At 40.0% G+C, this 27,404-nt stretch overlaps 1 protein-coding gene and 1 long non-coding RNA gene across 4 annotated transcripts in view; both read left to right on the top strand.

Annotated features, from left to right (window-relative positions):
* Window positions 1–2,311: 2,311 nt before the first annotated feature.
* On the top strand, window positions 2,312–8,831 carry LOC118223564. Its single transcript, XR_004764463.1, has 2 exons — window positions 2,312–2,386; window positions 7,660–8,831. It is a non-coding gene; the product is annotated as an uncharacterized LOC118223564 (long non-coding RNA).
* A 1,711-nt stretch (window positions 8,832–10,542) lies between these two features.
* The window catches only part of ccdc61 (coiled-coil domain containing 61), a 94,059-nt gene continuing 77,197 nt past the window's right edge, over window positions 10,543–27,404 (top strand). For all 3 annotated transcript variants that reach the window (XM_035410186.1, XM_035410177.1, XM_035410169.1), the window contains exons 1-4: window positions 10,543–10,880; window positions 19,829–20,008; window positions 20,129–20,211; window positions 26,630–26,790. In XM_035410186.1, coding sequence (XP_035266077.1) covers window positions 19,861–20,008; window positions 20,129–20,211; window positions 26,630–26,790 — 392 coding nt within the window. In that variant the 5' untranslated portion in view covers window positions 10,543–10,880; window positions 19,829–19,860. The remainder of the gene's footprint in view (window positions 10,881–19,828; window positions 20,009–20,128; window positions 20,212–26,629; window positions 26,791–27,404) is intronic.

Below are 27,404 nucleotides of genomic sequence, written 5' to 3'. Positions count from 1 at the left end.
GCTTGGACCCCTCCCAACGCCGCTAGCGGCTTTAATTGTCCTTTTTTTTGAGTTAGCGGACAGGAAATGGAGGGGGGGGGGGGTAGTTATAGTTCTCAACACAACGTCACACAAATGGGCCATGTACTGACACGCCCACACCACCGCACAACCCTGCAGCAAGGTGCCGCATTGCCTGATTTGGTGTGAATCTAGTCTTACTGTGTAGTCGACCATAAATTAGCATACATGCTAGCCCCACCCGAAGCCTCGTTAGCTAGCTAGCTAACTATACGCTAACGCTAACTATACAGTTTTTAATAATAACTAGCTAACTTTATACATATGATTATAACTTAATTTGTACTCACCTTACAATTCTTCTTCCACCCACTTTCTGTTGTTACCGTTAATTTGAAAGTTACTGTGTTGTCGATCATAATTTATCATACATGCTGCTAGCCCCATCAGAACTCTCGTTAGCTAGCCATCGTTAGCAAGCCAGCTAGCTAGTTAACTAGAGTTCGGATGGGGCTACGATACCACAAGGCGACCGTTAGCCTACTTTTTGCAGTTCCGTTTACTACACACAAAAGTCACGGGAAGGTCGTGGAATTGAATAAAACGCTACACCTTTTAATGTTACCTATATGATTAGAACAATTTGTACTCATCTGCAATTCTTCTTCTGTTCTTTTCCGGTTTTCTGTGTCTCTCACTTGCTCCAACTTCGCGCAGCTTTCCCATAAGCCACTTGACGCACGACGTAGCCACGTGATGATGCACACGTTGCCAACTTCGCCCCATTTTCAACTCCACATACATTATTTAGTTAAGATAACATCGTAAAAGGAAAACTTTCATGTAGTTGAGAGGTTGTCAACTTATTTTAAGTTAAAACATTTTTTACACGAACCTACGTCCTATTGACATGAAAAAATTAGTTAGGATAACAAACAAGCCAAATCCATTTTTACAGTGTACATGGCATGCATAGCTATTTTGAGAACAGAAACGTCATAAAAAATTTTAAATAATAAAGTAGAAAAAAATGTAAAATATTTTAATTGGATCTTAATAAAAATGATCGTCTTCCAATTTCACTAAAAATAATAGTGGATTAATATAGCCTAAGGATTTTTAAAATATGCTTTGCCCGCTTAATTGTCTTGTTTGATGGAATGAAAAAAAGTATGTGACCTGACATCATTAGCTAGCTATGTGCAGTAGTCTGAATCATTTCGTTTTGACTGCCAGCTTTCAGTCTAGCTGACCGACGGTTACGAAATGAGCTACTGTTAGTGTAGCTAACGTTAATCTAGCAAAGTGGGAGAACGAACAGGTGAATTTCCTCTTAGCCGACTAAATTTCTTCTGGTGGAAATATAGGCTGCGTCCGAATAGTCAAAACAAATACGTCCTATGTCTTTTCCTAACCACTTTTCCTTGACCTCGATGGAAAACGTCATGACGTTAAGGAAAGACGTGAAGGAGAATTCAAAAGGATTTAGGAAAAGACAACCGCGGTGCTAAGAGAATCCGACTGCACTTACACTAGGCTACGTAATTATGCGACTGCGGATGTTATTGTCGTGGGTCTGCCGTGGTAAAACTACACTGTTCCGAAGATGGACTACTAAAAGCGCATCTTAGATACTTCGCCCCGTGCGTTCTTGACGTGTTTCATGCAGGCTATAAACGTGGACCACCCGGTGAAAAATATTACTTCATTACCAAGTTTGGAATTGAAATAAAAAGGAATATAGGCTACCAGTCACAAAAGTGAAACAAAATGGTTGTCACATTGAGAATGGTTGCTCACGATCACCCTCCTGTCCACTCATATTTATCGACATGAATCCCAATTAGTATGATTGTATGAAAATAATTCATTAAATTTAATGCAAGATAGGCATGTTAGGCCTACACATGTACTACTGTACATATCATCATAAGTTTCAAACATGTTGAATTAAAAACAATCTGGTTAAAAACGTCTCATATCCCTTTTTCTTGAAAGACAGACTTCTGTGTTATGGTTAATATGCTGATTATGATCTGATTGTAAGCCTATGCATGTAATAGCTTAAGAACCACCACACAACTCAGTCGTGTTAATCGTTTGTTTTCGTGAACGGTCGAATGGTGCTTCGCTTTAAATGTTGCTGCCGTACGGAATTGTGGGACGGCATTATCTCCTTTCCTTTCGTAAAGGACGGTCCAGTGTGCCCTATGCTAAAGGAGATAAGATAGGAAGCATTGAAGCACATTTCCTTAGCATTTAGAGAATTCGAACAACTCTTATCATGGCTGCCACTTAGATACTTCCGGGTCATTTCACTCAGTTAGGAACCTTCCTAAGCAAAAAAGACTATTCGGACGCAGCCATAGTGTCACCAGTGATATCGGTAAGCAGTAAGTATTAAGCCGGGCACCCACCGCACGCGTATCGGCCGCGAGCGCACTACGCGCGTATTAGGCGCGTAACTGAAGCGTAGTTGAAGTACTGTTATTACAACGGCAGCGGGCGACGTTGTCTCCACCAGATGCGAACGCGTCGCGTACCGGCTGCGAAGCTCGCGCGACACAAGCGAACTGAAGCGTAGTTTTTCGCTTCTGTTCTATTTTTTCGGCTTGTCGCGCGTCACGTTGGCCTGTTTATACACAGAAATATGCTCTAAAATGCTAGGTATACATGCTCTGATTTATATTTCATTCTTATATTACTGGGGGTGTGTCCCTAGTTACCTCCCAGATATTTTTTAAGCAGCTAAAAAAAATACAAGCCTTTTCGTTTTGTAAAAATAAATAAATAAAAAAATAACTGGAACCTGGGGAAAAGGCAAACTTAGTTTCGCTGTCTTATTTTGCGGAGGGGGTGGGGTAAATTTGAAAATACACCACAGAAAGACGTAGCCTATTGAATGACGTAGCAGTGAATGCACCGAGCAGCGGTTTGTTAGCTCGAGTGTTGGAAGGTAGTTTTTAACCAACCATTGCTCAGCCTATTTGACTTCTCCGATGTGTTCGTTCGGCGTGCTTTCAAAAAGGGCTTGTTAATAAAAATCAGATAATCCACAGAGCTTTAAAAAAATCAGATTATTTAGTGGTTTTGCCGATGAAAATGCACCTATTTTATAAATGAAGTTGTAAGCAAGCCTTTATTGCGCTTGTACTTCAAAGCTTCCGGTGTTCATGGCGTTGTGGTGTTCATATCCCTTCAAGATTAAACTGTTACTGTCTTTTTCATGATGATTTTACTAAATATGATCCTATAAATGTTTTGACGTGAATGACAAGACAACACGGGAATTCCCAATGGTTGATTATGGATTATTTATTATTATTATTATGATCATTACATATTCTTCATGAAATTGGCACGCTTGTTAACCAAGCAAATAAATTAATACAGTTTGAGATTGATTGTTATGCAGGCTACGTTGCGATTTAAGTTTATGGTAATTCTTGAAAGCGTGTACTTTCTCACGTATTTACGAGTTAACGAAATATTACCAAATTAACAAACTGAAAAAGGTCTCTCACCAAAGTATTCACTTAACCCATAATCAACAGTCGTGAACAAACGTGAAATACACGATGTAATCCCACTGCAGACTGCGAGAGCTACTAGGAATATATAGCTTTTACGCAAGCCTTTGCGCGACACAAACGGAACCAGTGGAGACACCCTACGCGTCGCGCCGTGCTGCTTCGCCGTGCTGCTTACGCGACGCTTACGCGACGCGTGCGGTGGGTGCCCGGCGTTAGACAGCTAGCTAGATTTAGCTGACGCGCTTGCTTGGTGCTTGACCCTCGAACTGAATAATGACGGTGGCAGACTACATTAAATATCAAGTTCGCTGCATTTGGCTGAATGCTTATTTGCGACTGATTTAAGTACTTGTATATTTAGCATATATACAGTATTTCTGTCTTTTAAGTTAAGTTACCAGAATACGCCGTAACGACAGTTCGCTGAACGTTACACGAGTTTGCGGGTCTACGCAAATTGCTTAAGTAGCCTAGTTTCCTGGCAGAACACCAAAACATTTAAAATTAGTTGTCAGACTCATTCTCCATAGTTTGACGGGGCACTTACTGTGATTAACAAGTAATTTTATAAACCGAGGTAATGAAGTTTTCAAAATATTAGCTGAATAAATTGGATATGTTGTATAGATTTATCTGAACGATTGGTGCCGTTAAAACATGTAGCCTACAGATTTTCGGTTTAAACTGAATTTAAGCCCACCGCACGCGTATCGACCGCGAGCGCACTACGCGCGTATTACGCGCGTAACTGAAGCGTAGTTGAAGTACTGTTGTTACAACGGCAGCGGGCGACGTCGTCTCCACCAGATGCGAACGCGTCGCGAACCGGCTGAGAAGCTCGCGCGACACAAGCGAACTGAAGCGTAGTTTTTCGCTTCTGTTCTGTTTTTTCGGCTTGTCGCGCGTCACGATGGCCTGTTTATACACAGAAATATGCTCTAAAATGCTAGGTATACATGCTCTGATTTATATTTCATCCTTATATTACTGGGGGTGTGTCCCTAGTTCCCTCTTGCAGTAGTGGAGAAAGATAAAACCAGATAAACACCAGATATTTTATAAGCAGCTAAAAATACAAGCCTTTTCGTTTTTCTATTGTCCTGGCAGGAAAAAAAAAATTTAAACTGGAACCTGGGAAAAAGGCAAACTTAGTTTCGCTATCTTATTTTGCGGAGGGGGCGGGGTAAATTTGAAAATACACCACAGAAAGACGTAGCCTATTGAATGATGTAGAAGTGAATGCACCGAGCAGCGGTTTGTTAGCTCGAATGTTGGAAGGTAGTTTTTAACCAACCATTGCTCAGCCTATTTGACTTTTCTGATGTCTTCGTTCGCCGTGCTTTCAAAAAGGGCTTGTTAATAAAATCAGATAATCCACAGTGCAGATTTAGTGGTCTTGCCGATTAAAATGCACCTATTTTATAAATTAAGTTGTAAGCAAGCCTTTATTGCACTTGTACTTCAAAGCTTCCGGTGTTCATGACGTTGTGATGTTCATATCCCTTCAAGTTTAAACTGTTACGCTATCTTTTTGACGATTAACTCATTTTACTAAATATGATCATATAAATGTTTTGACGTGAAAACAAGACGACACCGGAATTCCCAATGGTTGATTATGGATTATTTATTATTATTATTATTATGATCATTACATATTCTTCACAAAGTAGGTACGCTTGTTAACCAAGCAAATAAATGAATGCAGTTTGAGATTGATTATTATGTAGGCTACGTTGCGATTTAAGCTTATGGTAATTCTTTAAAGTGTTTATTTTCTCACGTATTTACATGTGTTAAAAAGATATTACCTAACAGACTGAAAAAGGTCTCTCACCAAGTATTCACTTACCCATAATCAACAGTCGTGAACAAACGTGATATACACGATGTAATCCCACTGCAGACTGCGAGAGCTACTAGGAATATAGAGCTAGTCGGGCACGCGCGATTACCAGGTCAAGTTCAACGAATAGGCTTGAATAAGTGACCAGTTATCTAAATATTAAAGTGTAATGGCTATAGAAAGGCAAGTCATGTGAATGATACAACCTCAACATGAATTTTGGGGTGCGTCTGCCACTTAAGGTAAAGGAGGCCTTTTTTGGGGTGCATCTGTAAGTTAAAGTTAAAGAAGCCCATCAATATGCATGATCCTAGCGCTGATCTCTGTTTAGATATGGATTCCTTATTCCTCATGTTGATTTTATTCAGATGGGCACTGGACATATGCACAGATAATGCATATACTGTGATGTTCTGTGCAAGGACCCACACGCAGACCAGGGAAATCCAAAAAACGTTGTCTTTATTCAGTCCGAGGTTCGAAGCCAGGTAATCAGAGAGAGTACGGTGCCGAATCGAGTTTCCAAAAGAATAGTGAAAAAACAGGCGAAAAGTCAAAAACCAGGAGATCAGAGTGGCGAAGGTACAAAGGGACAGGCAAAAGAGAAGTCAAGGCAAAGCGAAGGTCAAACCAGAAGCAAACAAAACCAAAAGGGGCAGGCAAACTCGAAGTCGTACAAACGGGTGTCGCAGGAATCTCGATAGACAAAGGCTTACTAACAATCGGCACAATGAATTCGATCAACGTTCTGACACTGAACAGGTGGAAAAGACTGACATTTATACACTGGGGAAGATAACAATCAAGGAGGGGTTAAGTGAGTGAGGGAGGAGTAACAAACAACATCCAGGTGAAGAACATTAGGAAAACTAATTCAATGACAGGGGACTGACAAAACGCGGACTGGAATCACATAGACAACAATGATAATAGACGGCCTGGGTGAAGCAGGTAAAACACGTGCAGAGAGAGAGAGGTGCAGTCAGAGCAAGAGACAGGTGCAGGCAATTGCAGAACTCCGCGTTAGAGCAGGCTAGAAAGAAAAGGGGCGGAGCTACAGCGCAGCATGGAAAAGGGGAGACTGGTTAATGTATTAGTATAGTGATCTAAACTATCAAAAACCCAAAACTAGTGTGTGTTAGTCCATTAGTAATATTCACATGTTAGTATATTAGTGAGGTTAGTACTTTACAATCTATAAGTTAGTAGAGATTAGTAGAAATGAGTAAAACTAGAAATAAGCAGGAAGTAAGTGACAGATTGTATTAACTATGAATGTTTACAATCTGTCAGGAATATTATTGATATATGCTTCAACACAAAGTTAAATGTTCATGTTGAGTGATAGCACTCTTTTTAAAAGTTTGTTTAGTATTACTGTAGATGTTGATAATATTGTTATCATGATATGTTGTTCCAAGATAATAATTTTATGAAAATGTGATATCATGACAGCCCTAGTTGGAACATTACGGTCTGTGATATTTGTATCTAGCTCACACGGGCTATGCAGTCATTCCCTTTTGTATAATAGATACAAGAAATGTTGAATAGGACAAAATGCATCATTTTATATAACCTGAAAAAAGAAATATAATTTGGATATCAGCATGTTGGAACACAGATACATACACTCAAAATCCACACAACCACCAACAAGTACACAAGTGATGAAACCATTGCAATGCACCACAATTTATTATGCACACGATACCTTAGGACTCAGTCAGGTCAGATTCTTCACATACCCCAAGCCTGTTACCCCCCCCCCCCCCCCCCCCCCCCCCCCCATTATAAATCTTGGCAAACCTACCAATTTACTAAATTGACCTGCATGACCTCTAATGAGTGCTACCTTTTCTTCAACAACTTGGCTTGACAACTGGCAAATTATATTGCATTTCTGACAGTACAGTATTGGCACACTACTACTTCTAGCAGTCCTCCATATAAGTGTTTCTCATTGCATGTTTTAGATCTCTTCGTGCTGGAACATATCTGATCCAGCAAATCAAAAGCTTTCTAATTAGCGGATGAACTGAATTGGGTGAATTACAATAAGGAGATCTAAAACATGCAGTGCCAAGGAGTCAGTGGACTCTTCGGAATTATAAGAGATCCTGTCAAAAGACAGTACTATTCAGGTAATGTAGCTGTCCGCCTGTGTGACACTGCCTGAGTTTTCTGCAGTGTTTCAACAATTTTCAACAGTTCTGTGCTGTGACATGAATTCTGCTTCAAGTAAATGCACCCTGTTTTTGTGTCTTCTTGTGTTTCCAGGGTCTGAGCAATCATTCCACCTGGGATGCTCAAAGGAAAGAGCATTTCTGGAATCCAGAATCCTCTGATGGATGAACTCTTTATACCTGACTGCAGTCTGTTTCCAGACTACTACTCGGGATTCTTCAGCCAGTTATCACTCAAGTTGTTACCTTTGAAAAAAATTAAGTTGGCTCAGAATTAAACCTTCTCTCCACCAGTCCATCACTACCGCATAAACAAAAAACAGGCTTGTGTGTAGAAAACAGCCTAGGTCAGTAACATCAAAGTCTAAAAACCCACAACCTAACTGCAACTCTGAGGTAACCTGGAATATTTGAATTGTCACCTCATTTTATAATGTCAACATTTTCAAAAATGTTTACCATGTGCTTTGAAAGAGCTCTTCACAAATAAGAAGGTCAACAGATAGTGCAGTGTACCTGGAGTGTACCTCTGGGGAACACTCCAGTCCCATGCAATAGTGAAATATGACGTACCGGGAGTACTTTAAAGTTTCTTGAAGTTGCCTATGGTGTACAAGTTACACATGACAAAAAAACTTCAAAAGCTGTAAACATACTGAGAAGACTATATATTGTAACATAACAATATATTGGTACATAACTACCAGTTCACTTTAATTTTCTAATATTAAGACATTCAGGTAATGAGAATATCTGTGTGTGGGAACACCTATTGATGTGCAAATGCAGTCAACACGTACTTAGGTGGAGTGAGATGGTGAACATACAAATAAGTTACAGCATAGCAATTCTAGTTTAATAGACAAAGACGCATGACTGTGGTAGGTCCATGTGTTCTATCTACATGTAGTCAGTGGGACCAATCGCAAGTTCCCGGCTGGGCTAGACTAAGATTTCATATATTTGCTGTGTTTCCACTACTTGTGTGTGGAAATGCAGTCCATTTACCATTTGTGTGTATATATGGCTTGGATCTGCAGTGATCTTTAATATTTGGCGTGTAAGGCTTTCACCCTTGTGTATCCGTTCATAGTGATCTTATTCCCTTTCGGGCAGGCTCCATGTGTATCCTCCTCTAGTGGCCAGTCACGGTTACAGTTGTGTATGAGGATTGGGATAGCCAGTAGGAGGTTGTTTTTTGCTTTTTTTAACAAATAAATGCTATGTATTGTCCTCCAATGACTGTAATAAAATACCCTTTATTTTGAGGCCTCTGCTTGTTCATTTAACTGAACACTTACCCTTGGGGACGTTATTTAAAGACAACTATTTCAAGGGTCTCCCACCCTATACTTGGGAGTGGTGTAGTCACACTATCAGGTAACCATTCTGAACTGCATTCAGTCACCCTGCCTGTTTTAAGTGTGAACACGGTAGCCAGAGTGATTAAGTAAACAAACTAACGAAAACGACTTCACACTTCTCTCACAAAAGAGTTAATTGGGCTTTTGTCACCAACCGTGTCTTGGTCTGTAGCCATCCTGGGGGTTATGTTTTCCTTCAGCAACATGAACCAAAATTTGATGTTATTTGTATAGTAAAATGTATTTACTGTACACATTTACTCATATTGTTATGAGATGTGACATTTAATGAAATATGTAGGCTACTCTCAAAATGCTACAAAAGTGCAAAAAGTCTCAGTTTTAAAACTACCGGCCCGGAGGCTTGAAAATTCCATTGCAGTTGGCTACTCGAACTGAACAGGCTCATGTCTCCTTTTTCATCGTAATTTTAGAAAACACCCATTCATAAAAAATAAAATGCTTTATTCCTCGTGGTAGCAAGACCCTAGCTCAGGAGCTTTTTGCCACACAACCAGGATGATGACAAAAGAGGTTGGCTACAATTTGGAATTTCATTTCATTTCACCAATAAAAAATCCCTTCTGGGGTTATTTTGAATAATATCAATTGTAATTGCTGTAGAATCCTAAATTCCACAGGACGCTGGCAGCATAACATTTTAGAAAACGTAAATATATGAAAGCATGAATAGTTCAGCAGTTAATCACTGCTTTGAGTTTTGAGTATGAGCATGGTAGCTAGGGTGATTAAACAAACAAAAGCAACTTCACACTTCTCTCACAAAAGAGTTGATTGGGCTATTGGCACCAACCTTATGAGGAAAAATTACTCTGCTGCCCCTTACTATCATAATCCCGCAAGCATTTCCCTCTGGTCGACAGAACCTCTACACTGAGGCAAGTGTGTTAACTGATACCCTAAAGCACTGTACCTTAAAACTTAAGAATGCAAAATAATGAAAATAGTTTAATAATGAATTTAAAATACTTCAGAGACCATAAAAGCAAGCACTGTCATACACCAAGCAAAAAGACGGAAACAACGACCAACATCATATAATATGGATTTTAAGTTAAGATATTTTTAACATGTATGTATAGAAATGCATGGCCGGGCTACACCAAGACACCAGCAACAACAGCTGGGAACGTGATTTCAAAGAAATTATTGCATAATCTTGAAGATATGGGTCTGTAGAGTAAATGTATACTCCCTTTCATTTCAATTTTTAGTTTTGGCAGTAATCTGGTAAACAATGAGCCAGTACTGAACTGACAGTGTATAGAAATGCATGGCCAGGCTACACTAAAACACCAGCAACAATTGATGGGAACGTGATTTTACAGAAATTACTGTGTAATGTTAAAGGTATAGTTTTAAATATGAGTATATAATGCGCAATTATATCCAACTGTATTAGTTACAAGAAGAAAAACGACAAAATCGCACTTAAGAAATAATTGCATTTACCGAGCTTTTAGTTTGAAATACTCTAACCTGAAGTCTCTGTTGCTAGCAACAATTGCTCCTTTGAACCCCTCCCATAGATATCCGTGGAACCGGTAAACGGAACTATCTCCAGTTCTTTATATCTCGATGTGTGACACGAAACTCCGTCCGTTTGGAGCTTGGCCACTCCTCTTTGGAGCTAAACCAATGCCCTGCTTTGGAACTGCACCAGGCACCTTTGTCCGTCGACCAATAGATCTAATCGACAATGTTTTGTGGGCGTTGTTTAAAATTCCCGGCTATTGAACCGCTGCATTCAATCGGTGTTGTTCAGCAGTATGTGTTAGCCCGATATTACTTTGGTTCTCGTAAGCACAGTGATTTCAAATTTCAAATTTCGTCAAATGAGCTGTAGAAGCTCTATGTCTGTGCTTACATGAAGACTGCGGCCTCAAGTGATACGGAATAAGTTTGTCGAATTGCACATCGCCATCCTGAGGTATGTATTAATCGGGTAACTAGATAACGCTGGTTGTTTTGGTAAACGCTACGAAGTTAGACTAGCTAGTTATCATTGACGCGACGAAGCTACCTAATTGGTTGTAATCTAGCTAGCTTAGTAGCTGAATAAATATTTAGCTAGCGTCTGTCATTTGTTAGGCATTGGTCTATTTAACATAACTATCATTGATATGTTTGTAGTCTTTTAAACTGGTTGGGTTGCGTAGTTAGCTTAGTCTAGGTATTTAACGTTACACATACAAATGGGTCTGCGTGTGGGTTCTGCGGCATGCGCGACGGTTGCAGACCACGTCCGCGTTGAGGCCGCGTACCTCCTCAAGAAATTAAAAGCGCGTAGTTAGCAACCAGTGCCCGCATACGCCGTAAAGAAGATGATTGGTTGACTGCTGACATGCGGTCACTGGCATACGGCTCTGGCTAACAGGTTATAACAGTTGATTCACAAAACCTATAGGCAACGTTAAATATGCGGCTAAAAGCGCTTTTGTCAGGTGAATGTCTTCGTTGCAACCAGTTACATCTAGCGGAGCATTTTTGTGGTCATTGGTGCAGTATTTAGTAGGTTTGGAAATATGAATGAAGGTATTTTCTTTTGAACTATAACGGTCAGTAACAAAATCTAATTACGTGGCCTGCGCAACCTGCCGCACAAGTATAAATGATCTGCCCGTTCGCGAGTGCCGCACACAACGTAAACGAACTATGCAGGCTACAGAGAAGTAGACTGTAAACAACCTTTAGATCTAGATCGCTGACGTTACGTTAGAACGACGTTACGTTAAAATTTAGCATACACCTTGCTGTGTTAGGTTATTTGCTGTCCTACCTAGAGACAGAGCGCAATTAAGTCCCACCCACACCGGAGGGGAAAACAATTCATCGCTCTCCATTGACTTTTTTGTATTGCGTGAAGGTGCCTCCTTGTCACTTTCGTCTGCTAGCAAACAACAGAAAAATGCCTAAAAGCTGGTGTGTGGTGGGATGCACTACCAACTGGGTAAAGAACCCAGAGCTAAGTTTTTATAAGCTGCCGAACCGAAAAACCTGTCCTAACATTGGACTCTAGTGGCGTGTCAGCTAGCAAGCTAGCTACAGGCTACAGTACGTTACTGTCATTCGAAATAAGTTGGTGTTGGCTAGCGACGTTGTTTCAACAAGCTTGTAGATGGCTAAGAAGGGGAAGCTAAAATGATAGCTACTTAGCTAGCGTTAATAAAATTGCAGGTAATAAGTAGCTAACGTTAGCTAAGTTCTAGCTGCCATGTTTAAAAACTACCGTTAATTTCTGCACCCGTTTCACCAGAAGCCCCCGAGCCGAAGGCAAATACCGTTTTAACGTTGTCGCTACACTGAAGTAGCAAGCTAGAGCTAGACTAACGCAGGTAGACTTAGGATGCTAAAATAATCCTTTGACATGCTTAAATCTAATGTTTTTAGCTAGCTGCAGGCATTTTGTTAGCGTTTCAGCCCTATACAATAAAGCACCATTTTTTGTCATTACATAAGAAAACTGCATGAAACCATAACTCAATCAAATTAATCTCCCTAGCTCTGTCATGCTTTTTACAATGGTGCAGTCACGCAGTGTAGACATAGCGTTTTTCCAAGACCCCCTGAAACCGGGTTTGTAACGTTTCAGCCCTTGGTTGCATATAGGCCTCAGAAGTCGTGTCGTCATTCCTTTTCGGGTTGGTTAGCATTTTCGAGACTTCCGGTTCAAAAATAGACGTCCCTGTGACGAATGAATGGCTATTTCCGAATTTCTTTAAAATAAATTATGACATTTGGACGTTTTTTTTGTACATGAAAAAACAATGCGTTTTTACCTATTTTTTATAATCTAAAAAAAATCTGTGTCATTTTAAAAAGCCAATTGCTAACGGCTAAGTGGTTAGCCACCCGAGATGACCCGTCACACAGTTACATCACACACGGAGCTGTTTCGATACAGGCGCGAAAACTGTTTTATTCCCGTTGTTTCCCGTTAGTGTAATGAATTATACATTATTCTATTTTTTTTTTTACAGTTGTATATATTGTTGTAAACATCTTAATATAACTAGGTTACTTGTGCTTCACAAGCGTTGCCAGGGAACCGCAAGAGCTGTGACGTAAATAACATGTGCAGCAGTCAGTGTTAGCTTTTTGTTAGCAAAATAATTGTTTCGGTTGAAAAACGACATCGGAATTCAGCGGATCCAGTGCCATTTAAGAGAGAAATGTGTCCGGATAAAAACGTCCAAGTTTTAAACGCCAGCTTAAATCACAGACTGTGACAGGGACGGTTATGTGAAAATCCATTCATTTTTTCCATAGAGAAATTTCCCTTCATACCGGAATTCCATATATGGGCAAGGTTTTTGCTCTGCGTTACGCCAGACTTCTGAGTCTTATTTTATTACTTTCTAGCCAGAACTGTGGCAATTCCTTATGTAACGTTGATACACACTCCTCTCTTGAGCGTCTATCAGCGATTATAGCCCAACTATCGAGATTCTAAGTAACTGGAGATTAAACTTTTTTTTGTACTCCACGTAGATCATAAACCCTTGAATATATAAAAACGCAATATTAAAAATTCTGGTAATAAACCTGAGGGGAATAACGTGAGAGTGAGAGGACATATTATCGACCATCTGAAATGCTACCGTATTTATTTCATATTTATTAAAGCGGACTGGACGCCGTTACCTATTTAAATGCAAGTCCTGTAAAAATTACACATAACTGTCTAAATGGGGAAAAAACCCAACTTAATGCTTATACATTTTAGGTAAATGGATACAATAGGCCTATTTCACATTTCCGGGTATGAAAACCGGATGTAGGGGTCTCTCATTTTCGGTTATCTTAACAGCCACCAAAACAATGGCAGCGACGAAGAGCAACCAGTTTTGTTGCGTTCCCCTGTGTACCAATTCGAAGAAGAATTTATTTGCCCTTTCACAGCTTTCCCACAGATGTGCTCCAAAATAAGAAAAAAACTTGCTAGGTAGCATGACTGTCATAATGTTGCAAACTAACATAAACTAACCCATTAAGATAGCTAGCTAGTTAGCTACTGCTTTGTGAATAAGATTACACTCAATATTGAACTTTTCTCCTCACATACATTTGGGTCCAAAAGTCTGAGTCCACTACCAACTCCTTTGTTTTTTATCGTTCATTGAGAACTAACGCCGTTTCAGTCATGTGGTATTTGTTACTCAAGAATGTCATAAAATCAGTTAGCTAGCTATGTTTTATGTTATGATTAGCAAATTACGTTTTAGCCAGCTAGCTTGTTAGCAAGCACATATTTGGATATTCAATGTTGAAACTGCAGATGCACGTTTATTTTAGTTGTTAATTGTAATTACAAAATGTATTGACGGACATCGTGACAAGCCTACTTAAGATATATCAGCTGATTTTAAAATGTGTGGGTAGTTTTTATCAGTGATGAAAACAGCTCGGTAGTGAACTGAACACCATTACACAGGCGATCTGACAAGCAATATAAATCTTAGAACAAGTACAGCACAAACATGTCACAAAATAGTAACGGTAGTACAAAACTTAGTTCAGAGATATTTCACTTCGGTATAACAAGTAATTTTGTGGAGCCTAACACATTGTGTTACCCTGCTGACCGTCAACATTAACAGAATCGCTTTTCTCACAGTTGTCAGGCTCCCTATTCATTCATTTTCGAGACAGCCGAGAGGAACAGAGCAGAGCCTTAACGGACAGCAGATGTTGCTTCACACTACGAAAACACAATCGCCTCCAGAAAATAATTTGTTATGTCGAAGTGAAATATCTCTTTAATCGGCTAACATGCTGTGGTTAGCAAGCTAGCTATTTAGCTTTCTGGCAAACCAGAGCTAACGTTATACTTACCTTCATAACCGAATATAAACTTCTCAAAAACTAATTCATAGCCCTTGTCTAGTTTAGACCACTTAACGTTCACTGGTAATGCTTCGACAATGCGGATAACATCGGTCAGTGAACTTTGGCAGAGCTATTAGGGACTGAGAACACACGTCGCTGTTTAGGCTCAATTTTTCGCTGTCAGAAATGGACTCGCGTCTGTAGCAACGGTAACCGGAAACAAAGTATCCCTACATCCGGTTTTGGTCGCCATCGTGTGAAATAGGCCTATCTCTTCTACAGTATTTTTTAGACTAGGAACACGCTTGGAATTCCTTAATCGCGACTATTAAGTACATTGGTGCAAATGTCGCTTCACAGTTTCCAACTGTTTCCCTAATGGCTATTTTGCTTTCTGAAATTTGGGTTACAACTGTGAATATGTAACGGATTGCTAGAAATGCTAGTAGGGACCAGCCATTTTCATATTAACCTGAAATACACAAGACGGGACACTTCTACAATATGATCTCAAGTAAAGACAAGTTCCATTAATCTCTTTGGGGTGGTCGATCCACGTCCCCTTAGCAACTAAAGCTAGCACTGGGCGACCTCTGACATATTTGCCGGCACAGAAAAAAAAAAGTACTGAAAAAGTGACCTCCGGAGGATAACAAGGACGTTTTTTTTTCTACATAACTAGGTACAGATTATTACTTATATTTTGCCTATTTTATATAGACTACAGTTGCAAATATGTTTACGTTTTCCTGTCTACCGAACGAACCTGGTCGATAGGTGCTCACACTCTATAAGTAGTAGGCTATACACCGATCAACCACAACATTAAAACCACCTGCATTTTTCTGATTTAATATTTTATTTTCTCATAAAACACATTTGTTGGCTAAATGGCTTTAAAGTAGGCAGTATACTTTGTACGAAGTAGGCCTAGAACTTTTTGAGCAAAACAAAGCAATCAGAACAACTGACGAACAAAAAGACGCGGTGTTGTGTGTTTGTACGGTGCAGTGTGCGACGGCCTCCAGGGAGAACCTTTCAAAAAGTTCTTTCTTGTTCTCCGACCTCCCCCTCTCAGCTATTGGTCCAAATATCACACGGTTACGTCACGGTTGAGCGTTCAGAGGGCAGACTTAACACGCTAATGTACGGAGAGTCAACGCCAGTCTCTCTTCTAAAGAGATGGGAATTCTGTGAGTTTCTGCATGTTTGATGAATGATGCTACTCGTTGCAGCAAGTCATCAAAACACCTAGCACACATTCGGAAATAAGAGAAAGTGGACCCCCTCGTCTAAACTCCGCATTTGCCGAATGTACAGACAAAACTGTCCATTCTCCGTCCTACTCTGATTAAAGGGCGAACGTACCATCTCCTTTGCCTTTTTTTCTTCTTTTGCATAGCTAGATAACCTAAAGCCACTTTAAACTTTTTGTTTTGTGTTGCGATCTCGCGTAGCCCTGCTCTTTATACATCAATGGCGTAGCCGCGAGACAGAGGTCTGGGTGAGATTCCAGCCCCGTCTAATAGCTGCCTCGTAATTATTCGTAATTATTCACGCCCCAGCCGCGTGGAGTGACTTTAAGCGGTGCGGTGTTCTCACTGAATATACCGACAACAGTGTTCGTGGACATGTTCTCCGGTGGTTCTCAATCCTGAAGTTTTTTCTTCTTGCTAAGTATACTCCCAGCTTAAGTCATCAAGGGTCCAAGGTATCAAATGTGCCTCAAACCACCATGCTGCTGCCAAATATGCAGTAGATACTACAAGCATTGTTTCTCCTGATTCATTTTCCTGTTGAACTAAATGGAAAAATATTCAGGCGTACAAAGCTTGTAGTATCTACTGCATATTTGGCAGCAGCACAGTGGTTTGAGGCTCAATTGATACCTTGGACCCTTGATGACATAAAGCCATTTAGCCAACAAATGTGTTCCATACTGTATCAGCATAATTTACTACTGAATCTAGTCGCACCACCCAATTCCCGTAGAGATCCATTCAAATGCAAAGAGTTTTTGTTTTGCTTGTAGGACAACCTGACAATAAGATATCCAGACTCTGATGATGTTGATAGGTCACAGACATAAGGAAGTCATGGCATGCAAATGATATGCAACCAAATACAAAACATGACTCTCTTATTTGACATTATGTTAATTAGTCTAAAACACTGAAATGGCGTGCTGTAATTACTACATGGTGAAACCAAAATGTATAAGAATACCCTTTAATAAAAGCTCTGAGTCTGCACTTTGACCACATGTGAATTGTTTGATTACAAACAGAAAATATAAAATATTAAATCAGAAAAATGCAGGTGGTTTTAATGTTGTGGCTGAGCGGTACTGAAATATTCTGATATAGACTAACCAGTAATATCAGCAACTTTTTTGCAAGCTAGCCACTTAAATTGAATTCTCCTTTTTGCTGTCAGAAGAGCAGTGGAAGGCAACGATAGCTTGGAAAATATTAATTGGAGTTGGAGGGTGAACTCAACCCCATAATAAAGTTGCCATTTCATCGTAAACTGTCGTGTCTGTGTTTTCATTATTTTTGCTCTGTATACCAACTGTGTGCGAACAACTGGGTATGCAGTTAGGCAACAGATATGGAGCCTGTCATGTTTGTGGTGGCTACTCCATAGGCGGGGGGTGTTAAATTAAATGGAAAGAAGATGGGCAGTGGCGAGGATAAGACGGCAGTTTATAATTCAAAACGGGACCCGACGATCAGCACCAATGTAGTCAATCGATCTATAGCTCGCTACACTCGTTAAAATTAGACCCCGACCGATATATCGGTGTGGCCGATATATCGGCCATTATTTGACTTTTTTGACGACATCGGGATCGGCAGTTATGCCGCCGATGTGCCCCGATTTTTTAATAAGTATAATAAACAAAAAAACAATGATTATTTATGTGTACTTGTCTGTTCGAATGTTGTAATTGCTATTTACTAGAATTATCCAGTAGAGGGAGCACTAATACAAGTGTGAACTGCAGCAGCTGACGCGCTACTTCTGTAATAAGACGTTTGTCACTCGTGCCTCATCCAATATTCTCCACTGCAAGACTTGTATGCACAGATTCGATTGCCGCAATAAAGGTATGTATATTTAGTGAAAGTTTTTAATTAAATGCGTTTATACAACCACTATGTTTATCAATCCTCATTATCAAGCGAGCAAGCTAGCTAACATATTTGGTTCACTTTAGCAAGCTAGCTGGCTAGCAGGCCTTTATGGAGTGGCAGTGAGCACATAAGCAGCGTAGGATCTACATTTCCAGAGGACATCGCTGTATTCTCAGATAAATAGCCAGCCAAAATAAAATGGTGATTGAATTCATCACACATTTGTTTTTTATCTGAGATAATGATATTAGCTACTATATGATGCTGTGTAAATAGCCAAAGCGTGATTGCAAGCGGGTGTCATCTAGTCACGCGTCATCGTAGCAAGCTAACCAGACAGTAAAAAACCCAATAAAACACTTCTAATGTAGATCATTTATGTTATCTAGCTTTGTCGTGATAACATGAGAGAAGGATTGCTGTTGGAGAAGTGAATCAATCAACAGTTAGCGCGGGTAACCTGCACAAAAGCGCATTGTAGTTTTTTCATCACCAAATTTTTATGGACAGGGAAGCCATACGTTACGTATTTCATCCAGTCAATTTAATTTAAAGCACTGTCACAGATGGCCAGGCGGTACCTCTCTGCACCACCTTCATCAGTTCCCAGCGAGAGGGTGTTCAGCACAGCAGGGAACATTTATGATGAGAAAAGGAGCTCCTTCCTAGGTTGTTCATATATTGAAGTTTAATATATATATATATTAAATTTAATATCATCTTTTACATTTTTTTATCTGTCTTAAAGTTCTGTGTGTTTATTTTTATTTCATGTTTTTCAAATTGATTTGAAAATTTTGCACTTTTTGACAAATTATTGGTCAAAACATCGGTAATTAGTGGGCTACGACTCTCCGGGATCGGCATCGGACCCAAAAATCTGGCATCGGTCGGGCTCTAGTTGTAATTAGCCTACATTTCCATCAAAGACATGGTGGTCTTTGTAGTCCATACATCGCTATCATCGCATGTTCAGTACAACCAACCAGAGTCTAGTGTTGAACTCTCCCCTGAGAACAATGAATAAAACAACTCAACTATAATTTTGTAACTGAATCGTGTCCAGTGTAATCACACATTGATTCCTATTCTTATGAGTATTATGAGTATAACTGGGTTGAAAATATGACTGGATGCATTTTCTTGGCAGAAAAAGGCGTGAGTTTTTTCATTATAGCCTATGGAGAAATTGAGAGGTGTTTTGCACTAGCTTCGGCAACAGAAGCAAGTGGTGGCGTCTGTTCCATACCATAGTTCAGTGCTCAGAAGTCATGTCGTCATCCCCTTTGATTTCGTTCACATTTTTGGAACTTCTGGATCAAAAAAATAGAGTGGGAGAAATTAATGGCGTTTTATTAATTCCTTCAAAAAATGTATGACATTTGGTTCTTTGTGTATGAAAAAAGAATACTTTCCACAATTTTGTTTACAATTTAAAAAAATTCTGTATAATTTTTAAAAGCAAATTGCTAATGGATAAGTGCACATTTACAACATTGCACACAGGGCTTTGTTTCCAGTGCTACCATTCACACAAGTAGGCAGTTTGCTTTTATCTTTTAGTATAATAAATTATATGTTTTTTGTTTTTTACAGTTGTATATATCACTCTGAATTCAGTGGATCTAGTGCCGTTTAAAAGAAAAATGTGTCCGGATAAAATCATCAGAGTTTTAAACGGCAGTTTAAATCACAAACTGTGACAGGGACTGTTAACTCCCATTCATTTTTTCCATAGATAAATTGTGCTTTGATCCGGAAATCCATATATGGTTAAAGGTTTCGCTGTGCGTTTCGTCAGACTTATGAGGACAGGCTGTATTTGTAATCAAGTGTAAACTCCACCCACCTTGGGTGCATTTTCCTGTGCTGTGTACCATCTTGTGCCAACCCATTGCCATTTTCTGTGTAGGTCCGTGGTGGGTGTGGTTGGCACACAGCGCAATGGAGGTGGGGTCGGTTGTTCTGGGCGACATGGAGTTCCGAGGGGTGGAATTTTCTCTAAAGCTGGAGCTAGAGGAGGAGGTACTGGTTGTGGAGATTATGGATTCTGTGACAGCTGACCAGTGGAGGCGGGAGTTTGATCCAGCTTGTGAGTTGGGCATGGGGGGGGGGGGGGGGGGGGGTGTTGATGATTTCTGCAATCTTTGTGGAGTTTATCCTTAGCATTGTGAGTGCACTTCTGTGTCTTATTGTTTGTTTTCTCCATCAGACATTGAGAACCTGACTCGCAAGACAGGGAATTTCAAGCAGTTCCCAATCTTCTGCAACATGCTAGAGTCTGCTGTCAATAAGGTTGGTTTACAGGTCGGAAAACACTGAAGAGTCATTGAGCCTCATTCACGAAACATGTACGATCAGATTTGATCGTTAACTGTGCTTCCAAACGTTTCCACGAGCATGTCGGCGTTAATTATTTTTTTTATCTGCATTTATTCTTTGGTAAGTTCAAAATCTACATGTTTTTGGAAGCACGTGTAAAGACATGCATACAGTTAAGCCCAAAATTATTCATACCCATGCCAAATTTTGAGTTATAGTGAATTTTTATTTGACGAATAGGTTTCTTCTGGCTGGAAATGATATAAGGAGGTGACACAAGATGGTAAGACATTGTGTTAGAGATATTAATGAAAAATGTTACCTGTTTTTTTTTTTTTTGTTTTTTTTTTTTTTTTTTACATTTTTACAAAAAATTCAAAGACCAAAATTATTCATACCCCTTGAAATTGTCACAATTTTTTGGGGAAATGCAAGCTTATACACATTGGTATTCACTTGACTAGACATTTTGAACAGCTGGATATATGACTGAGCTAAATAGTTAACTTTAGTAACTTAACCAGCAATCCATCACTTGGTACTTCATTATCCACAATAACAAGTTTAATAGCTAGCTAAATACCTGAGAAGGATGTCGTTGCTCCGCCATGTTCCCAAGTAAGGCTACATTCACACCAAATCAGGCAATGTGGAAAAATGGCAGTCTTCCCATTCATTTGAATAGGGGTAGTGCGTTTAGGCTGCAGCAGTGGGGACTGCATGGGGTGCTGAAAAAAACGCAGCGGCCTGAGGCAAGAAAGTTGAACCAGAATCAACTTTTGCCGGAACGCAACCCGACGTCACGCTGCAGTGGCCAATCACGTAAGTTGTTTAAATTACCATGTAGCAGTCCGCTGTTTACCGAGCAACTGATGCGATTAATTTCCTAAGATTTGATTTTATGATTGTCACCGTGATTTGACAGTATCGGGTAATGGGATGAGTACCGAAACAATAATTACTAGCTAAATATCAATTCTGAACGTCAGAATTAAGCTGTATAAAAGATTCGCTATTTAGCAGTTTTTGCATCTTAGTTTATTGTACCTAGCACTATGGAGTTCATGGACCAAACGATAATACGCTCCCAGTTGTGTCCTCGCTTCAACGTCTGCGTCTGGCTGGCAGTCTATGCTGCAAAATAACGCTAGCCAAGAGGCTTCCTTCGGTTTGTGTTTGTGTCTTTTTTTTTGTTCTTTTTTTTTGAGTTTTAGCGGACAGGAAATGGAGGGGGGGGGGGGGGGGTTAAAGCTCACGACATGACGTTATACAAATGGGCCATGTAGTGACACGCCCACACCGCCGCACAACCCTGCGGCATGGTGCCACATTGCCTGATCTGGTGTGAATGCAGCCTAAATGATGATGTGCATGCCTTCAGTCAGGGGAGGTAAACACAACGCATATCAATAATGCATTTGTCCGAGTGACCAACAAAGTCGCCCCCTTCCCTTCACCCCGCCTCCATGTCAAAATCATGCCAAAACCCCAAGCGAGAGAAAAACAGAATCGTACTCGTAAAAAATTTAATTGTAAACATGAGTGAGAAAAAACAATTGCAATTTTATTTTTTATATTTGTGAACATAACCTTTTTTCCTACGCAGACAATACTTTTGGCACAAAATTGATGCCGTAATGGACAAAGGCATTTTCTGTTGAATGAGCGGGAACCAAATTCAAGATGGCGGCCATATTGAATGAGCGGTGGTGTCACCGATCAAACCAGCCTTGGTGTGGTCAAGTCCAATTCACCACCAAAAAATCAGCCCGATCGACAAAGGCGCTTCCTTTTAAATGAGCGAAAACCAAATTGTTGACGGACAACGGACGGACGGACGGACGGACGGACGGACGGACGGACGGACGACTATGGATTACTACATGGTGAAACCAAAATGTATAAGAATACCCTTTAATGAAAGCTCTGAGTCTGCACTTTGACCACGTGTGAATTGTTTGATTAAAAACAGAAAAAATCAAATTAAATCAGAAAAAAGAAACATGCAGGTGGTTTTAATGTTGCGGCTGATCGGTGTATGCAGTGAACAGTACCAAGAACACCCAACAAAAACTATAGAAAAAAATAAAATAAATAGGCATATGTTGCCAGGCTGTGTCCTTGGACCCTGTACACAATATCATCTTCCTGCTCTTGGCACATCCAAAATAAGAACTAGACTGGAACTGCCGTGAGGAGCCTAATGCAGCCCTTTTATAGCAGCAGCTCCTACCATTACCCCAATTAGCTATAATTAAACTAACATTACACAACGCACATTTAAACATAACAAGAAATAATAATCAAATACAAATTAACAAACAATTTTTTACATTTAAATAGTAGATAGAGTTCTGATACTCTATTACTCTGATCGCTAAATCCCCTTACTTCTATGGAACTACCCATCAGCACCCCTGGGAACCCCTCTACAAAAATACCACTTTGTACAGTCGTGTATGTTTCACGGAAATGACTAGGACACGGAAAAATGCTGAATGAATGTAAATTGAATGCAGATTATTGTTACAAGACGCTAGTGATCAATACAGTTGAAATTGGAAGTTTACATAAGTCATTAAAACTCATTTTTAACCACTCCACAGATTTCATGTTAGAAAACTATAGTGTTGGCAAGTCAGTTAGGACATCTACTTTGTGCATGACACAAGTACAACCAATAGTACGCAAGTATAAACACCATGGGATCACTCCGCTGTCATACTGCTCAGGAAGGAGACGCGTTCTGTCTCCTAGAGATGACCGTGTTCTGTCTCCTAGAGATGACCGTGCTTTGGTGCGAGAAGTGCAAATCAATCCCAGAACAACAGCAAAGGACCTTGTGAAGATGCTGGAGGGAACAGGTACAAAAATATCTATATCCACAGTAAAAAGGAGTCCTATATAGACATAACCTGAAAGGCTGCTCAGCAAGGAAGAAGCCACTACTCCAAAACCGCCATAAAAAAGCCAGACTACAGTTTGCAACTGCACATGTGGACAAAAATCTTACTTTTTGGAGAAATGTCCTCTGGTCTGATGAAACGAAAATTGAACTGTTTGGCCGTAATGACCATCGTTATGTTTGGAGGAAAAACATACTGTTTCTTTGGGCTCTCAATCCTTGTTTATAAGCTTCCAATGAGCTTCCGGGGCATTTGGATTTCTATGTGCATAAACAGAATTTCAAATGCAAAAAGTGTTTTACCTTATGGAAAACTTCTTGCCTTACAAACAGCAAAGAAATGATCTCATTTAGACATTCCAGTCTCAACTAAATTACCTAAAAGCAGGCTACTACCTGAAAAAATCTACCCTGTCTATGATCTTCCCATTGTGCTTGCCCCTGCTGGGAAAACCAATATATACGTTACAGTAACTATACAGTGTTGTCTTTTTTAAGCTCATTTACATAGCTTTTGAATGTAGTTTGCGGCTTTATTGTAGCTGAAATCATGTCTTCTGCTTACCCAGTTACTTTCACTGAGTTTTCGCATTGAGCCCGGAGTGGAAGCTTAGTGCACGCTTTATCAATCGTTTATTGGAGCTTTCTTTGTTTATCGGTAAATGCTTGCATAAAAAGCACTGCAGCAGTGATAAAGGGCACTATATTATTGTAAATCGTTAATGATTTGATTTTATATCTTTGTAATTTTGCTCCTTGTGGGCTCTCACTCTGTTGTCATCAGGGTGAGCTTTGTATGTGTGTGAGGCTGTTGGTGAGTTCCCTCACTTCACACTTCCCTGTGAAATTCCTTTGTAAGCTTTGATAACTAATAAAAGGGGTGCTGGGATGCTGTGCCTCATTTCATCTATATGCAGATTACAGCAGCGTGCTTACTTCTTACATGCCTGATTTACAGTTAGTCTGACAGCTGACTGCAGGTCTGAGCACACAGGAAGGTGTAAAACCAAGTGGTTTTGTTATTTCTAAGTGAATTCCTTTTTTATGGTAAGTGATCATTATGAACATATTTTGAGCATGGAAGCTCTCCAAAAAACTGACCATTATGAACATATTTTGTACATAGAAGCTTTCCAAAAGTATACCCTTTCACTGTAATACATGGCTTAGTCAAAGAGCGAGAATGGGTAAATAAAGAATATTTGTTTTGGGGGGATTCCATTGTTAAATATAGGTACGTGAAATGAAGCATTTTAAAACAAGGACCAGTTTTTAAAAAAGTTTATCATGAACAGATGCAATTAATTGGCTAAATACCAAAATCTCAAAACAAGCCTACAACACCTTAGAAATTATAATGATAATTATCGTCCGTATTTAAAAGCTGAATGAAGGCACACGGACAGTGGTTGCGGATATCGGTCTAGATTGATTGCAGTGGGTCGCAGAACTGAGAGTCGAATGAAATTGAGCATTTTAAAACAACTAGGCCTATGACCTTTTTAAACAAGCACAAGTTTGAAAATGTTTATGCAGAACAAATTAAGCCCTTGCTAAATACCAAAAGCGGAAAACATGTCAGCAGCACATTAAGTGATAGCTTACGAGAATTATCGTCCATATTTAAAAGTCACACGGACGGTGATACACTCGGATGCAGACGATTTGATTGCATGCAGTTGGTCACAGATAAATCAAGAAGATAGGACTGCGCAGGATTGGAAAAGAACGGGGCGATGTAGGCCAGCCAGTCTGAGCGCTGTAAAACCGAATAGAGGGTATGCATTGACGTCACTTCCCCACCGGAATACGCCCCCTCAGTCGGACTGAGTGGCAAAACATGCTGAGACATGGCTGCCTTTAGTAGGGGAAACTGCAAAACCGGGAGTAAAACAAACGATTATCTGCTTAAATTAAAGGCAGTTGGACTCGACAGTGATCCTTACAACTTACCAAAGAACCAGTGGTCCATGGACATTCAACAAGAAATCGAAGCTTCCAAGAAATCTTTTTACAGACTGCCGAAAGCATGCCTGACACAAAATGACAACCGCAAATCCACATTTCGGTGCCTGGATTCCAGTTGTTTCTGTGAATTGCAGCGATCCATTTGCTTCTCTTTTCTTTAGCTTTTGGCAGTCTGTAAAAAGATAACTTCGATTTCTTATTGAATCTATTCGTACAGTCAATCACACAACAGCTCTTTCCCATTTTAGATGTGTTTTTTGTGTTTTCACGTCATTCAAGCTGAACGCTATCGCTGCCACTCAGTCGTCTTTCTGCTACTCAGTGGGTGTAGCCGCAGTGACTTCCACTTATTGTAACGTCACGTGCATAGAAGGTGAGAGAAGGGGAGAACGCAAGAGAAAGAGAGGGCACTTTATTATGCAAGCTGGCAGAATGGTCCACAATCAAGTAGCCTGGACAAACTGAAATTGTCAGGTAGACACGTAGGCTGTAAAAATACAACATATACAAAAAAAATACAAATTAAAAACAAAATCAAGGCGGCGTCTTATACCGACCCTTAAAGTAACTCCCACAAAGGGTCGGGCTCATCATTAATGGGGCAGATGCCTGTCTTGTCCGGGGGTCTCTGGCTGAATGGTGGGACCGGAGCCAAGTGGTCACATCACGTTGAATCCTATTGGGATAAAGGCACTCCCTGAAGTTTGATCAACGTCAGAGCAGATACTTGTCTCATAAGTAATTTCGTTCGAGTTGGTGAAATGATCAGATTCATATGGTTAAACCTGCGCTCTCATTTTGCAGAGCTGCATGGAATTTGTTTTGTGCAAAGCTTGCTGGGAACATGCTGGCCAGTGCAGTCTAGGATATCTCAATATGCATTAATCGTTGACGTGCACGGAAGTCTGAATCGCCGGCAGAGATTTTCGATTTTCTGTTTTTCAAATCCTAGAGGGATATTGTCTGGCCAGTTATCACTTTCTATAGCTTTAATGTCGCTGATCAAAGCAGTATGGTCGGACTCTGATTGTGCTTGATTTTCTGAGCATGTAGTGGTAAACATCCGATGCTTCAGATTATTTACCAGACTTGCAAGGAACTGCTGGCGATGAATGCTGACAATTTTGGCAATAGCGAAACCGTTCCAAATGTCTCATCAGCAGCTGCAATTTCAGCTTCCAGTGTGGGTTAACAAGAATAAAATACCCTGTAAAATCATTCATAAGACAGTTTATTAGTTGAGGGATATAGGCCTAATATCATTTATTTGTTTCATTTGGTGCATTGACACTGTGTTCATCATTTTAAAAAAAGCAATTTTTTTTACTATTAAAATAAGTGCCAGAGTGGCGCTCTTATAACACGACACCCCTGGTTGTGCGACACTTTTTTTCCATTGAAAATACTTCATTTTTGTCATGCAACACTTTTTGAAAGGGTCGTGCAACTAAGTATAAATCGGGTTTTACTGAAAATCACCATCACTAGTAATGGATTGCATCAATGTCTTCCATGCAGACCAGTGAGGCTGTGGCCCTTGACCTCTTGACCTATGCTGACCTGGAGCTTCTTCGTAACCGCAAAGCAGGTGTGGTTGGTCGGCCTCGCCTCCAGCCGCAGTCTCCAGCCCTCAGTGCCAAGCGCTACCTCATCCTCATCTATACAGTGGAGTTTGACAGGTGTGTGTGTGTCTGTGCCACAACTACACCATTCCTGGGCATTGGTCTTTTTAGGTCCGACTAAGATTTTGGGGAACCTTTAATGTTAATTCTATTTATCCCTTGTCCGGTCTATCAAATTGTACATGCCATTGTTTTTTTATCTCATCTGGATTAACATGCATTGTTTACCATGTTTTACCTACAGCTGGATATTTATTGAAGCAATTCAGGTTTAGTATCTTGTTCAAGGGTACAGAAGCAGTGACCCACCTGGGATTTGAACCTTCAAACTCTACCTTCCCAGTTCAGTAACCATTACATTCCATTGGCTTCTATTTGGCTCTAGTTTGGCTTGCAATATAGTATGTTGAGATGAAAAAAATATAGCACAGAGTTTGCATTTCTTGAGCAGAATTGTGCAATCCTCTATCTTATCTAGAAAAAATATAAGGAGTCCCACCTCCTTCTCTGTGGACTCCAGACATTCTTGCCTGCATATGTTACATGTACCCATTCCCGCACCTTTTGTATTTGTCCTAATATTGTAGCTTGTCCTTTTCCCTAGTTTGGCTTGGTATAAGTTAGGTCAGAATAATGTTCACTGTGTGAACTGAACTGTGTTCTTGGCTATA

The sequence above is a fragment of the Anguilla anguilla genome, chromosome 1 (assembly GCF_013347855.1).
Source record: "Anguilla anguilla isolate fAngAng1 chromosome 1, fAngAng1.pri, whole genome shotgun sequence".
Lineage (NCBI taxonomy): Eukaryota > Metazoa > Chordata > Actinopteri > Anguilliformes > Anguillidae > Anguilla > Anguilla anguilla.
The sequence above is the reverse complement of the archived record's forward strand: the minus strand, read 5'-3'. Positions and strand labels throughout refer to the sequence as shown.